Below are 17506 nucleotides of genomic sequence, written 5' to 3'. Positions count from 1 at the left end.
TTGAGTTTTACTCTGTCAGGATGGTGTATTGGAGACGAAGTCAAGTGTAGGAGAGCAGATACAATGAACAGGGGAACTTTTATTATAGTTCCAAAAACGAGAGCACCACATGAAACAAACACGCTCAAAAAACAGAACATAAAAGTAGAGCGCGTAAACTAACACCACCTAACATGAAAACAATTACACACAAAAAATGATGGGAAACAGAGGGTTAAATACAAGTAGATTGATTGGGGAAATGTAAACCAGGTGTGTATGGAAACAAGACAAGACAAATGGATATAAGAAAAATGGAGCAGCGATGGCTAGATAGCCGTTGCCCGAACAAGGAGAGGGGCTGACTTCAGCAGAAGTCGTGACATACTCAATGATCTGGGCTTTCTGTTCAGTGCAGCTGATTGATTTCTGATTAGAGTCCTGGAAGCTAATATGAAATTCTGATTCCATGATTTTTCTCCTTCAGATTCAACTAGCAATATGAAATGACTGGGATGATGTTGTTGACACTGCAGAGAGTTGTGATGATTCTTACATGTCTGACTGCTGCTTCACAGCTTTTGATTTCCATTTCATTACTGATTATCTTGGGACTCTGAGGGATAAGAATACTCTCCTATATATAGCACACTGTTACTCTCCCCATCTGTTGCTGCCAAATGACAGCCAACAGTTATCCATATTACAGTATACGTAACATAACACTTCCTCGATATTATACTATACCTGGATTCAATGTGAAAAGGGTACAGCCGCTGGACTAGGAGGAGCAGTTGTATTAGTGTGTTTAGTTTAATGGTTAACCCCCCCTGTCCTCCATCCATAGATTCGTCAGCAGCATACCACCCTGCATCCCACTGTTAGCTTGCTTCTGAAACTAAGCAGGGTTGGTCCTGGTTGGTCCCTGGATGGCACACCAAATGCTGTGGAAAGTGTTGTTGGAGGGCCAATAGGAGGCACTCTTTCCTCTGGTGTATTTTTTGTATATCCCAATACCCCAGGGCAGGGATTGTGGACATTTCCCAGTGTAGGGGGCCATCTTTCGATGCGACGTTAAACGAGTGCCCTGACTCTCTGTGGTCACTAAAGATCCCTTGACACTAATCGTAAGAGTAGGGGTGTTAACCCTGATGTCTTGGCTAAATTCTCAACTTGGCCCTCATACCATCATGGCCACCTAATCATCCCCAGCATCCAATTAGCTCATTCATCCCCCACTCCTCTTCCCTGTAACGAATCCACAGGTCGTTGCTGTAAGTAAGAATGTGTTCACAGACAATCTTACCAGGTAAAATAAGGGTTAAAAAAAATAATAATAATAACATTCTGTCTGACGAAGATCATGTCACTGAGCGTTTTCTTAGAACGTCCCCCATGTCCAAACCACCAGTGCCTGACTGGCTGGCTGGTGTTATGTTGCGGCAGGCAACGTCTATTTCTGGAGGGGTGCAGAAAGACAGTGTAGGAATTCCCTAATCTGATCATCTGCCTGCCCAGTTCAAGCAAACTCAATCATGTTCGCTCTTCTCCCTTGGCAAGCTGAATCAGTTATCATCATTAAAGATGGGATCCGCAGTAGGGGGAAACAGCACCGCTGTCAGCCCCACAAGCGTTGTTATTGTCTTTGTTGCCGAGCTGAGGAGCGTTGTGTGGAGTGGTGATTTTAGCCTGTAAATCTTGGTGGGGCAAACTCCCACCCAAAATGTTTGATGCATGCCAGCAAAGCCACTACACTACACAACACAACAATAAACAGTACATGAATTACACTATAATGGTGACGAACGGTGGCCACAAACTGTTAGGGCCTACATAAAGCTGTCCCAACAGCAGAGTCCCAACAACAGTCCCAACACCTTCCTATTGCTCTACCTGGCTATCAGCAGAGCCTTGTCTGGCAGCGAAAAAGTTTATTTATTGCCTTTTAAAAAACATAGCTGATATGGCTGACCTGCTTAAACAAATGTGGTTTCTACTGTCAACTGAGATGGACAACAGAATTCAGAACATGGGCCATCCTTACAGTATTCTCCCTGTACACCAAGTCAGAACCCTAGGATAAATAAAGGGTGCATATAAACAGACAACGAAAGCCCTTACAATATTTTATAATTACATTTCTCTAAAACAGGCTATAGGCTACATGTGCACCATCAAGTCAGAACAGTAAAAAAGCAAAATTATGAGTGGAAAAGGGAACAAATTATTAGGGTGAGGCACATTGGCTCCTAACAGCTTACCACACAACATACACTTAGTATTACTTTCTTAGCTACAGTATACAGTGCCTTCAAAAAGTATTCAGACCCCTTGACTCTTTCCACATTTTGTTACATTGCAGCCTAATTTTAAAATTGATTTTTAAAATATTTTAGCAATCGACACACAATAACCCATAATGACAAAGTAAAAACAGGTTTTCAGAATTTCTTTCAAATTTATTACAAATTAAAAAAACAGCTATCAAATCAAAACCCTTATTTACTTAAGCATTTGCTATGAGACTCAAAATTGAGCTCAGGTGCATGTGGGAAATTCAATTGATTGGACATGATTTGGAACGGCACACACGTCAATATGGATCAGCACACACCTGACAGAGCTTGAGAGGATCTGCAGAGAAGAATGGGAGAAACTACGCAAATATACAGTGCCTTGCGAAAGTATTCGGCCCCCTTGAACTTTGCGACCTTTTGCCACATTTCAGGCTTCAAACATAAAGATATAAAACTGTATTTTTTTGTGAAGAATCAACAACAAGTGGGACACAATCATGAAGTGGAACGACATTTATTGGATATTTCAAACTTTTTAACAAATCAAAAACTGAAAAATTGGGCGTGCAAATTTATTCAGCCCCTTTACTTTCAGTGCAGCAAACTCTCTCCAGAAGTTCAGTGAGGATCTCTGAATGATCCAATGTTGCCCTAAATGACTAATGATGATAAATACAATCCACCTGTGTGTAATCAAGTCTCCGTATAAATGCACCTGCACTGTGATAGTCTCAGAGGTCCGTCAAAAGCGCAGAGAGCATCATGAAGAACAAGGAACACACCAGGCAGGTCCGAGATACTGTTGTGAAGAAGCTTAAAGCCGGATTTGGATACAAAAAGATTTCCCAAACTTTAAACATCCCAAGGAGCACTGTGCAAGCGATAATATTGAAATGGAAGGAGTATCAGACCACTGCAAATCTACCAAGACCTGGCCGTCCCTCTAAACTTTCAGCTCATACAAGGAGAAGATTGATCAGAGATGCAGCCAAGAGGCCCATGATCACTCTGGATGAACTGCAGAGATCTACAGCTGAGGTGGGAGACTCTGTCCATAGGACAACAATCAGTCGTATATTGCACAAATCTGGCCTTTATGGAAGAGTGGCAAGAAGAAAGCCATTTCTTAAAGATATCCATAAAAAGTGCTGTTTAAAGTTTGCCACAAGCCACCTGGGAGACACACCAAACATGTGGAAGAAGGTGCTTTGGTCAGATGAAACCAAAATTGAACTTTTTGGCAACAATGCAAAATGTTATGTTTGGCGTAAAAGCAACACAGCTGAACACACCATCCCCACTGTCAAACATGGTGGTGGCAGCATCATGGTTTGGTCCTGCTTTTCTTCAGCAGGGACAGGGAAGATGGTTAAAATTGATGGGAAGATGGATGGAGCCAAATACAGGACCATTCTGGAAGAAAACCTGAAGGTGTCTGCAAAAGACCTGAGACTGGGACGGAGATTTGTCTTCCAACAAGACAATGATCCAAAACATAAAGCAAAATCTACAATGGAATGGTTCAAAAATAAACATATCCAGGTGTTAGAATGGCCAAGTCAAAGTCCAGACCTGAATCCAATCGAGAATCTGTGGAAAGAACTGAAAACTGCTGTTCACAAATGCTCTCCATCCAACCTCACTGAGCTCGAGCTGTTTTGCAAGGAGGAATGGGAAAAAATGTCAGTCTCTCGATGTGCAAAACTGATAGAGACATACCCCAAGCAACTTACAGCTGTAATCGCAGCAAAAGGTGGCGCTACAAAGTATTAACTTAAGGGGGCTGAATAATTTTGCACGCCCAATTTTTCAGTTTTTGATTTGTTAAAAAAGTTTGAAATATCCAATAAATGTCGTTCCACTTCATGATTGTGTCCCACTTGTTGTTGATTCTTCACAAAAAAATACAGTTTTATATCTTTATGTTTGATGCCTGAAATGTGGCAAAAGGTCGCAAAGTTCAAGGGGGCCGAATACTTTTGCAAGGCACTGTAGGTGTGCCAAGCTTGTAATGTCATACTTGGTGCTGTAATCGCTGCCAAAAGAGCTTCAACAAAGTACTGAGTAAAGGGTCTGAATACTTATGTAATGTGGTATTTCCGGGGGGGGGGGGGGGGGTTTAATTCGCAAAAATGTCTAAAAACCTGTTTTTGTTTCTCATTATGGGGTATTGTGTGTAGATTGAGGACGGGAAAAACGATTTAATACATTTTAGAATAAGGCCGTAACGTAACAAAATGTGGAAAAAGTCAAGGGGTCTGGATATTTCCGAAGGCACTGAACATATCTCCCTGGCATATTACATAATTTGTTCAACAGCATACAATACCGTTTTGCATTCAAGGCGGCAAGTAGCCTAGTGGTTGGAGCGTCGGGCCAGTAACCAAAAGGTTGCTGGATTGAATCCCCGAGCTGACAAGGTAAAAATCTGCTGTCCTGCCACTGAGCAAGGCAGGGTGCGCCGAAGAACCCCCTGTTTTCTGAGCGCCAAAGATGTGGATGTCGATTAAGGTAGCCCCCCGCACCTCTCTGATTCAGAGGACACATTTCAGTTGAATACATTCAGTTGGACAACTGACTAGGTTTTCCCCTTTAACTTGTGCTATGCTCACTTGAACTGGAAGGTGGCACTGCAGTCCTTCGTAGGCTAATTTTGTCATCAAAGTCTGCCATTCTCTATAAACTCTGAAAAAAACAAGGTTGAATCATGATGACGTCAGTGATATTCAGGTCAGAGCTCTAGAAAGAGGCCTGAGTTCCCGACTTGCAATTCTGAGTTGGATGACTGTCAGAGCTCTTTTTTTCGGAGTTCCCAGTTGTCTTTATCTCAGAAGTCAGATTTCGCAGTTCCGAGTTTCCAGTTGTTTTGAGCGCAGCAGAGGTCATGCTGGATTGACAGCATGGCCAATGTTGAATGTTTATCCTTTTAAGCTTGGACCCTTAAACCCAGACTTGGGACCACACACCCACTCCACTGAATAGCAGGCTAGTGATTGCTTTGCAATGCAATCTGATGTCTTCCAAACCATTCATTGTTGAATTTGCGATTTCAAACTTGTTGTGTAATGTTTATATCCAATGGACGATGAGCACCAATACGTTTTATCTATAATTTCTCTTCATTACTTCTCTTCATATGACAAGGATTGAAATGATTTTCCAGTAGATTGTCGACTTGATTCATTGTGACTGCTAGCTTGCTAGCTAAGATTTTGAAAGTCCAATCAAAGCTACTGTAGATATGACGTGATTTAACGTAATTTTATCTGTGGCCAATGACCTTGAGCCGCCTTAGATGGGCACTTCTAAGATGCACTTCATAGATGTTGTGGTGACGTAGTGTCCCCATGAGCAACAGAACACTGAGTATAATCACGGTGCAACAAGAGAACATCACAAACCTCTACGCTCTATATTCTCCGCTGGCTGCCCCACCACCACAAAAAGCACTGAGCTAGGCTGAACCACCTGCATTTTGGAGCTGCCTTATTCAAGAAAGCAAAAAAGAGACCATGTTTGCATTCAGCCTTATTAACTTAATGATTTTTATATTTTTTTCATTATTTGCAAACTGATATGTGACATTCAAAACAGGCCAAAACAGGGGGGAAATTATATGATTATGTTTTTAGCTAAACAGGTGGGGCTCAAAACCCCCCTGAATGACTGGTCATCACTGGTGGTGCGACATGGTAAAAAAAAAAAAATCAGTACATATTGTGCTCTTCTGTCACACGTGTGTTCGTTGTTTGCAGTAACTTCATTGTTGATATAATATCACAAACGAACGTGGCTGTTTCACCATTAAGGATTCCAACTTTAATGCCTCTTCCTCTTTCCCCATTAATTTCGCTCTCATGCTAATATCACAGTGGAGTAGCAGCCTATTGAACCCTCTGTTGTTAATGATGGTGATGCAATACAATGCAATACAACTTCCTTCATGGCATGCCTAGGGATATTAGTAACATCAGCATGTGCCAATGTATGCTGATGAATAGCTTTATTTAGAAATGACAAACTTCTACTGTGTTGGATAGCATCTACCACAAGTGTAACATTTTGAACGTGATAGCAATAGCATTTTGTCAGCTTGTATCTAATTATTTTATTTTCTAGACATGGATTGATGGCACTGGTTTCAGAGCAAGAATCAATGAGTTGCCAATTGAAGACTGTTGAAGCCCTCTTGCCTTTTTGTGTTGACAAAATTAATCAATATAGTGAAAAGGGCCTGGACACAAGAACATCATCTTTTATCTCATTTCAGCATTTTATCAAAATGCTAATTTGAAAATGAAAATGCCTGTGGCTTTACTCTGGATAACATGCTTGCCATATGCTCCACAACCTCTGAAAACCACTGTCCTCACCAGGGTAATCATACAGTTTAGATCATAGATACCCTGGGATTGAGATTCACGGAAAGATTATCCTAACACATCTTCCGTAAGGTAGTGGAAAATACATTGAATTGATTTTGATTAAAGATGTCATTTTCACTGCTTGACTACCAGTGTAGCACAGTGTATGATAGGCCTACCCACAGAGCATAGATGCCAGGCCATACTTTCTGCTCACTGCTTTCACGGCTCTTTATTTAAATTGATGGAAGCAGATGATTTTCTGCTGTGATTATATTATGTTGACTGACATCATGGTGAATGTAATTTATTAAGGAATGAAGAGAGACAGTGGAGGGTAGAGAATGAGAGTCTCCTCTGGTGGTTAAAAGGGCTAGCAGACAAGATAGTCTCTAATACTGTTTGCTGTTTTTTATTCTTTTCTACAGGAATGCAAACACTGCATGCACGTACACACACACACTCAGTCAAACACACATGTGCACATGAAGAGTTTATTTCCAAAACGCTACATCCACCAATTTTTCAGATGTATTTTTTTTCATCATGATTGCTTATGGGTTCCTTCATGTGTGTGTAAAATATTACTGCTTTCTTCGATTTGTAATTAGAGATTTATGTATGAAAATGTGTTTTTCTGCAAAACGCTATATGTCCATCGTTTAACTGGAATGAAATGTTCTTATCCAAAATATTTGACTCTGATATGTGGTTGTCTCACCTAGCTATCTTAAGATGAATGTACTTACATTAAGTCGCCCTGGATGAGCATCTGCTGAATGACAAAAATGTCAAATGTAAATGTTTTCAAGTACAGTGAAATGCCTTTCTTGAGAACTCAAAACCCAACAATGCAATAATCAATAACAATGTATTACTAGAAAAAACACATGAAAAGTAAGAATAGGAAATATGAAATACACAATAAAGTAATTACGTAAGTAAGCATACTATATACATAAAATATTTACAAAGTCAGTTCCAATAACATATTTACATGTGCAGGAATACTGGAGTGATGGAGGTGGATATGTACAGTTTAGGGGTAAGAGGACTAGGCAACAGGATATAAGATTAACAGAGTAGCAGCAGGTTGTATGTGAGTGGGTGTGCGGGTGTGTAGAGTCAATATAAATGTATCTGCATATTATGTGTGAGTGAGCAAATGATGGAGTGTGTGTGTGTGTGTGTGTGTGTGTGTGTGTGTAGGGCCATGTTAGTGTGCAAAGAGACAAATATTGAAATAAAAGGTCAATAAAGATACTAGGTACACTCAGATAGTCCATGTAGTTATAGTGTTAGCTATTTATCAGTCGTATTTCTCTGGGATGAAAGCTGTTCAAGAGCCTGTTGGTGTTGGATTTGATGCACCGGTACCTCTTGTTGTGCGGCAGCAGAGAAAATAGTCTATGGCTTGGGTGGTTGGGGTCTTTGACAATTTTCCTGGGCCTTCTTTTCATAATGCCTGATATAGAGGTCCTGGATGGCAGGGAGCTCGGCCCCAGTGATGTACTGGGCTGTCCGCACAACCCTCTGCAGCGCCATGCAATCGAGGGCGGTGCTATTGTCATACCAAGCAGTGATGCAGCCAGTCAATATGCTCTCAGTGGTACAGTTGTATAACCTTTTTAGGATTTGAGGGCCCATGCCAAACTTTTCTTTCTTTTTTTACATACAGAGCTCATATTACTGTATTGAATTATTTAAAATAATAATAATAATAATATTGTAAATTTCTTTATAAAATGTTTAGCTATTTGTTACATTTGACTGTGTAAAACCTACTGTGTAAAAGCTAGCAGTACTACTTATTTGTCTAAGAGTGAAGTGCAAAAAAACATGATTATTTGCCTCTCCGAAATGAAACCATCATGTGATAGATTTTAAATTAAACAAATGTGTGTCTGTCATTGAACAACCCCATACCTTGATAAGATAGTGAAAAAACACACCAATCTCTTTCATAATTTCTTTAAACAATAAAAACGAATTTACCAACATTTCTGAAAGTGGAAACAGTATATAGTGTTTTGGAGTGAAACTCTTCATATGTACACTTACACAGACTCTTAGTCAGTCAGTAAGTCACTCACAAACAAACCAATCCATCCACTTCATTGCAGTCTGCTAAAACAAGGTTGAGTACAGATGCTGCTCTTTATTGTTTTCATTGCATTCTCTGATACAGAATCCACTTACTGTCATACAGGATCCAACCTCCCCTCTCATGTTGGCCCAGAGCTAATCAATACTTCTGTTCTCTCTAGGATTGAGACACCAGCAGGCAGTTGCTGCCTCATCCTCCCTGCTGCACACTATATCCTTCTGTTTTATTTAACGCAGATCAAATTGGTTTTCAGTTTCATACATATCCATTACGTTCCCCAAAGTCCACATTCAGTGAAAACCGTTTATACAGTGAAAACCGTTAATACAGTGAAAACCATTTATACAGTGAAAACCATTTATACAGTGAAAACCATTTATACAGTGAAAACCATTTATACAGTGAAAACCATTTATACAGTGAAAACCATTTATACAGTGAAAACCATTTATACAGTGAAAACCATTTATACAGTGAAAACCGTTTATACAGTGAAAACCGTTTGTGAATCGTGGACAAAGGGCATTGTCACATGGACGTAGAGAACAGAATAGGCCCCTTCATTAAGTTATTGAGAGCTCTGTATAACTGTGAAACTGAGGATTTGGGGTACAGCCTAATAGCTTGTTAAAGACTACCACTCTCTGACTCTGAATGCTGCTGTCTGATAAAGCACAGATACCCAAGGTGCAACAGCATGCAGACAGTGCACAGCAGGTCAATGGAACGCAAGCCAGTACGCTTTACACTGGCTTTAGTCAGGAGCTAGTCATAGCCATGTTTACTTGTTAACAATTGCTTGGGATCGTGGTAACACCACCTTTTAGATAATTAAGGGATAGCTCATCCAAATTACCAAATTACACATTGGTTTCCTTAACCTGTAAGCAGTCTATGGACAAGCTTAATCCATGCCATGCTTTGGTCTTATTTCCCTGGGACTGTTTCCAAATGCTAATGTTTAAACATTTGTGGCACCAATCCCAACCAGGTCCTAGCATCGATGTTAGCATTTTTCACACATCATGTCCAAATCATCCAAAAATATCTAAACTTGATTGTGAAGATCAACAAAGTCATAGATGATTTGAACATGGTTCACACAAAAATATAATATTGGTACCATGACTTTGTGGTATTTGTGCCGATATCATACATTTTTGTGTGTGTGGAAGGTATCTGGAGCCCAGACTGTTTACGGCTCCGTCTGCAGCTCTGCACTGCCTCAACACTTCAGGAGGATTCCCTCTGGTTCCTCTCTCATGGCATCCCACTCTCACTAATGGATGAATAAACTGTAGGACTGTAGGATGGAACAGAGCCAGAGACATGCATGTCCATATTGGGCTCAATCCTGTCTTGAGACAGGACTGTACTTTGCACAAATCATGCATTGATGATGATGTCAAAACATGATTTATAATCATGGGTCTCAGGTGCAGAACAACAATGTGGGGCTCCATTTTTTGTGTTGGCATGTAGTACAACAATACAGTGCTTTCTCCTGGATTCAATAGCTCCTGGTTATTGTCTGCTGTTTGTTTTTTATCTCTACAGACCAACGATGCCTTAGGCCCCACGTGGAACTGCATGTACTTCATCCCTCTGATAATCATCGGCTCCTTCTTCGTGCTGAACCTGGTTTTGGGAGTTCTTTCAGGGTGAGTCCAACTTAACATTACAGCAGCACTGTGGCACCGCCACATTGTGCCGGGGTGGCTGACATGTATTTTATACACTCTGTTACCGTCTGTACAAGTTCATGTTTTTTTTTTCAAAAGGTGAACGCACAATATGCTCTAATTAACTGCATGGGAAGGAGACAAGGTTAGAGTCTCCCCCCTCCACAATACTTCTCTCCCATGGTGTCTGAATGATGCAGAGAAGAATAAGCGCTGAACAGCAGGTCCCAGAACAGTCATTATCTTCTGTTGTGTTTGGCTTGCAGGGAGTTTGCCAAGGAGAGGGAGCGGGTAGAAAACCGCAGGGCATTCATGAAGCTCCGGAGGCAACAGCAAATTGAGCGGGAACTCAATGGCTACCGAGCCTGGATCGACAGAGCAGGTACTGAAACCACTGTCTGTATTACACTATAGACCCAATACATGTCATGCTTTTAAAAGGTTACCTCAGAAATGTCCTTGATATTTACTTTCATACTGTATGAATCAGACTTCATTGTTGGGTCTGCTTTGCAGAAGAGGTGATGCTTGCGGAGGAGAACAAGAATTTAGGACCTTCTGCTCTTGATGGTAAGAATGGAAAGATGGCCCCATTGCTTATATTGTCTTTAGACCCCTGCATTAGTTTACTGTTTATCTGTCTGTACTGGATTATTGGCATTCTGTTTTGTACACATGACTGTCTACCATGAGAATATTTCTCATCTGCCTGTCCTCTAAGACAACCACACACTGCAAGCATAACTAAAACATTGGCCGAGACTGAAACATATCATTTGTAGAAAATTGTAATTGTTATTTGTAATTTAATAATATCATATTACCCTATGCGCTGTGCATGATACATACAGTGGGGCAAAAAAGTATTTAGTCAGCCACCAATTGTGCAAGTTCTCCCACTTAAAAAGATGAGAGATGCCTGTAATTTTCAATGACAGACAAAATGAGAATTTTTTTTCTCCAGAAAATCACATTGTAGGATTTTTTATGAATTTATTTGCAAATTATGGTGGAAAATAAGTATTTGGTCAATAACTAAAATGTATCTCAATACTTTGTTAAATACCCTTTGTTGGCAATGACAGAGGTCAAACGTTTTCTGTAAGTCTTCACAAGGTTTTCACACACTGTTGCTGGTATTTAGGCCCATTCCTCCATGCAGATCTCCTCTAGAGCAGTGATGTTTTGGGGCTGTTGCTGGGCAACACGGACTTTCAACTCCCTCCAAAGATTTTCTATGGGGTTGAGATCTGGAGACTGGTTAGGCCGCTCCAGGACCTTGAAATGCTTCTTACGAAGCCACTCCTTCGTTGCCCAGGCGGTGTGTTTGGGATCATTGTCATGCTGAAAGACCCAGCCACGTTTCATCTTCAATGCCCTTGCTGATGGAAGGAGGTTTTCACTCAAAATCTCACGATACATGTCCCCATTCATTCTTTCCTTTACACGGATCAGTCGCCCTTTGCAGAAAAACAGCCCCAAAGCATGATGTTTCCACCCCTATGCCTCACAGTACTTCACTTTGTCCTCCAAACATGACGAGTTGAGTTTTTACCAAAAAGTTATATTTTGGTTTCATCTGACCATATGGCATTCTCCCAATCTTCTTCTGGATCATCCAAATGCTCTCTAGCAAACTTCAAAAGGGCCTGGACATGTACTGGCTTAAGCAGGGGGACACGTCTGGCACTGCAGGATTTGAGTCCCTGGCGGCGTAGTGTGTTACTGATGGTAGGCTTTGTTACTTTGGTCCCAGCTCTCTGCAGGTCACTCACTAGGTCCCCCCGTGTGGTTCTGGGATTTTTGCTCACCGTTCTTGTGATGATTTTGACCCCACGGGGTGAGATCTTGCGTGGAGCCCCAGATCGAGGGAGATTATCAGTGGTCTTGTATGTCTTCCATTTCCTAATAATTGCTCCCACAGTTGATTTCTTCAAACCAAGCTGCTTACCTATTGCAGATTCAGTCTTCCCAGCCTGGTGCAGGTCTACAATTTTGTTTCTGGTGTCCTTTGACAGCTCTTTGGTCTTGGCCATAGTGGAGTTTGGAGTGTGACTGTTTGAGGTTGTGGACGGGTGTCTTTTATACTGATAACACGTTCAAACAGCTGCCATTAATACAGGTAACGAGTGGAGGACAGAGGAGCCTCTTAAAGAAGAAGTTACAGGTCTGTGAGAGCCAGAAATCTTGCTTGTTTGTAGATGTGATTTTATGGATTTTTTTTTCTCATTTTGTCTGTCATAGTTGAAGTGTACCTATGATGAAAATTACAGGCCTTTCATCTTTTTAAGTGGGAAAACTTGCACAATTGGTGGCTGACTAAATACTTTTTTGCCTCACTGTAGATAAACACACATTATTTTACTTAGGTAAGTGCTAGCGAGGAAAAGTAGGTGTTTTGATTCTCACTGTTAATTTCAGTCTCTCCTGAGGCCTGAAATGTATACATTATGTCTCATTGAGTGTTGGAACTTACAGTACAATCTCTTTGGTTGACTCTGTGAAAGTAATTTACTTACACTTTCTCATGACAGTGTAACTACTTTGAGCAGTTTTGTCTCGCAATACTCTTAAATGTGTGTGCTATCCTGTTTTTGTAATATATCTGGGCTTGTGTGTACTCACGATATACAGTACCAGTCAAAAAAAGTGAGTGAAGGGTTTTTCTTTATTTTTACTATTTTCTACATTGTAGAATAATAGTGAGGACATCAAAACTATGAAATAACACATATGGAATCATGTAGTAACCAAAAAAGTATTGGTAGCCACCATTTGCCTTGCTGATTCCATATGTGAAATTCTCTCAACCAGCTTCATGAGATAGTCACCTGGAATGCATTTCAATTAACAGGTGTGCCTTCTTAAAAGTTTATCTGTGGAATTTATTTCCTTCTTAATGCGTTTGAGCCAATCAGTTGTGTTGTGACAAGGTAGGGGTGGTATACAGAAGATAGCCCTATTTGGTAAAAGACCAAGTCCATATTATGGTAAGAACAGCTTAAATAAGCAAAGAGAAACAACAGTCCATCATTACTTTAAGACATGAAGGTCAGTCAATCTGGAAAATGTCAAGAATTTTGAAAGTTTCTTCAAGTGCAGTCACAAAAACCATCAAGTGCTATGATGAAACTGGCTCTTATGAGGACCGCCACAGGAAAGGAAGACACAGAGTGACATCTGCTGCAGAGGATACGTTCATTAGAGTTACCAGCCTCAGAAATTGCAGCCCAAATAAATGCTTCACAGAGTTCAAGGAACAGACACATCTCAACATCAACTGTTCAGAGGAGACTGCGTGAATCAGGCATTCATGGTCAAATTGCTGCAAGGAAACCACTACTAAAGGAAACCGATAAGAGGAAGATAATTGCTTGGGCCAAGAAACATGAGCAATGGACATTAGACCGATGGAAATCTGTCCTTTGGTCTGATGAGTCAAATTTTGCGATTTTTGGTTCTTTGTGAAACGCAGTGTTGATGAACGGATGATCTCCCCATGTGCGGTTCCCAACGTGAAGCATGGAGGAGGAGGTGTGATGGTGTGGGGGTGATTTGCTGTTGACACTGTCTGTGATTTGTCTATATTTCAAGGCACACTTAACCAGCATGGCTACCACAGCATTCTTCAGTGATACACCATCCCATCTGGTTTGCACTTAGTGGGACAATCATTTGTTTTTCAACAGGACAATGACCTAACACACCTTCAGGCTGTGTAAGGGCTATTTTACCAAGAAGGAGAGTGATGGAGTGCTGCATCAGATGACCTGGCCTCCACAATCACCCAACCTCAACTCAGTTGAGATGGTTTGGGATTAGTTGGACCGCAGAGTGAAGGAAAAGCAACCAACAAGTGCTCAGCTTATGTGGGAACTCCTTCACGACTGTTGGAAAAGCACGACTGTTGGAAAAGCATTCCAGGTGAAGCCGGTTGAGAGAATGCCAAGAGTTTGCACAATTCTTGAAGATTATAAATACATTGTATAATAATATTGAAGACATCAAAACTATGCAAAGCTGCATCAAGACAAAGGGTAGCTACTTTGAAGAATCTCAAATATAAAATATTTTTTGATTTGTTTAACACTTTTTTGGTTACTACATGATTCCATATGTGTTATTTCATCGTTCTGATGTCTTCACTATTATTCTGCAATGTAGGAAATAGTAAAAATAAATAAAAACCATTGAATGAGAAGGTTGACTTGTACTGTATATCTATTCCAAAGACATATTTAGAAGCAAATCTTCACAAGAATAGCAATGCCTAAAATACCATTGTTGTTGCTTCTGATGTGGTGCACTTCAAAAACAACTTTGGTTAGGATTATTGAGGACCATGCATGCTGTACCCCCAAAATAATAATCTCTGCTACCTCAATATCAATATGGACTTTTAAACCTACAAGACAAACCCTTGCACAAAGCTATGACTCTATCAAGTGAAGCATGATTTTTTCCCCCCCAACAAACAAAAAAACAAATCGTTTTTATTAAATGTTGATTGACAGCTCCCAAGAGGCTGTCTGAATGGAATACAGGCGGTAACCATGGTGAGGAACAACTTATATTCTACACTTACTTGCCACCTTTTGTTCCTTTTCAACAACTCAGTCTGACATGAACATTTAAATAAAGCCAGCTATTGTTCCATAAACCACACTTACAAATAAACCAGGAGCCATTCTGAACTTCAAACATTTAATTTGGCACAAGCGAACCAAAAGTAGCCGTAAAAAGTTCCAGCTGTTCCAGTGGAAACAAATTCAGAAGATGTAATAGCTTTGAGAGAGTACGCCAGTGTTGCCATAGCAACTAAAATTAAATGTCTGGGTGTCAGCCAGTGTGTGCCTTGTGCAAACACTATTGGTTCACTGGCTTATTAAAAGGGAGAAAGCCTAGGTAAATATTAATAAATAAATTAGATTCTAACCAAAAGGTGGTGGGGGTGTACGAGGGTTGGCTGGAGGAAGAGTTCAACTTACCCTGATAATTAATGGTTATTTCCGCATCAGGCACATATAAAATGATATGTGTGCATCAATACAGCTCTTTAGAATGCTTATGGTATGATATTGTCTCAAACTTAATGTGAGTGTGGGTTATAGCCCAGATAATAGAACTAACAACAACAACGATTAGTTGAAGTTAAGTTGGGTTCATCATACAGTAGATAACAATAGATGCATATTTTAATAACACCATGTTGCTGTAATCTGTTGCACATGTCTACTAAATGCATATGTTTGTACTCTTGTTTTACAATACCCAAAGCACCAAACACAGTGGCATGTAAATGTGTTTATTATTTTCACCATTCTCTTCTTGTTAGTAATGCCCTCATGATCTTGTATATCTACTTGTGTGTCTCATGACATGTTTGGAGTGTCAGAAACATTGTGTTTTGTGTGGGCTTTCTGCGGGGTGACAATGTGAAACCTTTGGCTGCAGTGCTGAAGAGGACCACCATCAAGAGGAGAGGGTTGGATGCCGTCCACCGGGGCCCAGAGGAGGAGCAGTACGGTGACATCTCTTCTGTGGGTGAGTGTGTGTGAAGCCACTGAAAAAAGTAGTATGTTGTAGCTAACATCCCAAATGGTTGAATGATCTGCCATCAGGCAACAGGCACCCCTTCCGTATTAGACTCTGTAATTACAGAGGAGATTGTCATTGTCGTATTGGGAATACGACTGGAAATGGCAGCTCATCAGTTCCAGCCATCATTACATGTCAGTTGCGAAGCTAAATGGACGAGAAGGCCTTTGGCTCTTTGTTTTCCTGTTGGAGAAATTGTATCTATTGTGCAAGTGAAACATTTGACAGAGGAGAGATCTAAAATATACTGTCTATTTGTGATTGCACTACTAGGGGGATTTTAGTAATGATCTTAAATGGGCTGTCCCCTCCAGGCATCCCGATGACCAGAGCCAGCATCAGGAGTGCTAAGAGAGGACCCACGGCTTATTTCAAGCGGAAGGAGCGTCTGCTGCGTATCTCTATCCGCCGCATGGTGAAGACACACACCTTCTACTGGACCGTACTGGGCCTGGTGGCCCTCAACACACTCTGTGTGGCCATCGTCCATCACAACCAGCCCCACTGGCTGTCTGTGTTCCTCTGTAAGTCACACACAAACACACACACACACACACACAGGTACATACCATCATCTCCATCCAAAATAAATCAAGTCGAGTGACATTAATCTTTGAGATGATTGTTTTCTGCTGTGTTTATGAGTGTTGTTGTTGCTGTTGTTGTCTGCATTTCAGACTATGCAGAGTTTCTCTTCCTGGGTCTGTTTCTCACTGAGATGTGTTTAAAGATGTACAGCCTGGGACCCAGACTCTACTTCCACTCCGCCTTCAACCGCTTCGACTGCGGCGTGAGTCCCTTTATTTGTCTGCCTCATCTCTAACCAACATGGAGACACCATGCCAGATGGAAAGACAGGGACATACTATAGATTATAACATTGCCCCCAGTAACGAGGGAGTGAGAGGAAATGCTTTACTTAAAACATTGGACAGTGACTTAAAGGGGCAATCCGCAGTTCCATTTTAAGATTTATAAATTCATTATATATACTCATTGATTCTTGAAGAATATAAATGCAACATGAGCTTAGTTCTGTTGTACCCCATCAGAACCGAATATATAAACTTATTTTACTCCGTTTGTAAACATTGTACATATAAACAAACACTGTATATCCTCAAAATGTGCTTAAAACAAGAATTGTGACATCTTGGATGGTCAGTCCTTGCATCAGTCGCTCTGTCTTTGAATGAGTGGCTACATTTCTCCAGACCCATCCCTCAGAATTTTTGCCAAAACCGATGTGGGGTGTCTGCTTTGTTAATTTTTCAACAATGAATTGCACCTTTAAAGACTTTTTAATGAAAGTGACACTGATGGGTGTAACTTAGTTAATGAAGTGCAGTAAATGTCCCTGTTCTGTTTCTGTCACCTCTGCACTCAGCTGTGAACGGACATCCTTCATCTTTGTCTCTCTGTATACTTACTGTATGTTAAAGGCTGCTGTTGGTGTGCTGGTACATCTGGTGACTATGT

At 40.8% G+C, this 17506-nt stretch overlaps 1 protein-coding gene across 2 annotated transcripts in view; it reads left to right on the top strand.

Annotated features, from left to right (window-relative positions):
• Positions 1-17506, top strand: part of cacna1ea (calcium voltage-gated channel subunit alpha1 Ea) — a 113305-nt gene that overhangs the window by 55277 nt on the left and 40522 nt on the right. For both annotated transcript variants that reach the window (XM_090235748.1, XM_036978239.2), the window contains exons 6-11: positions 10305-10408; positions 10696-10811; positions 10946-10999; positions 15884-15973; positions 16342-16551; positions 16705-16817. In XM_090235748.1, the coding sequence (XP_090091874.1) occupies positions 10305-10408; positions 10696-10811; positions 10946-10999; positions 15884-15973; positions 16342-16551; positions 16705-16817 (687 nt within the window). The remainder of the gene's footprint in view (positions 1-10304; positions 10409-10695; positions 10812-10945; positions 11000-15883; positions 15974-16341; positions 16552-16704; positions 16818-17506) is intronic.

The sequence above is a fragment of the Oncorhynchus mykiss genome, chromosome 5, assembly GCF_057628025.1.
Source record: "Oncorhynchus mykiss isolate SJ-2025 chromosome 5, ASM5762802v1, whole genome shotgun sequence".
Taxonomy (NCBI): domain Eukaryota; kingdom Metazoa; phylum Chordata; class Actinopteri; order Salmoniformes; family Salmonidae; genus Oncorhynchus; species Oncorhynchus mykiss.
Note: the sequence above shows the minus strand (reverse complement) of the source record. Positions and strands in the feature narration are given on the sequence as shown.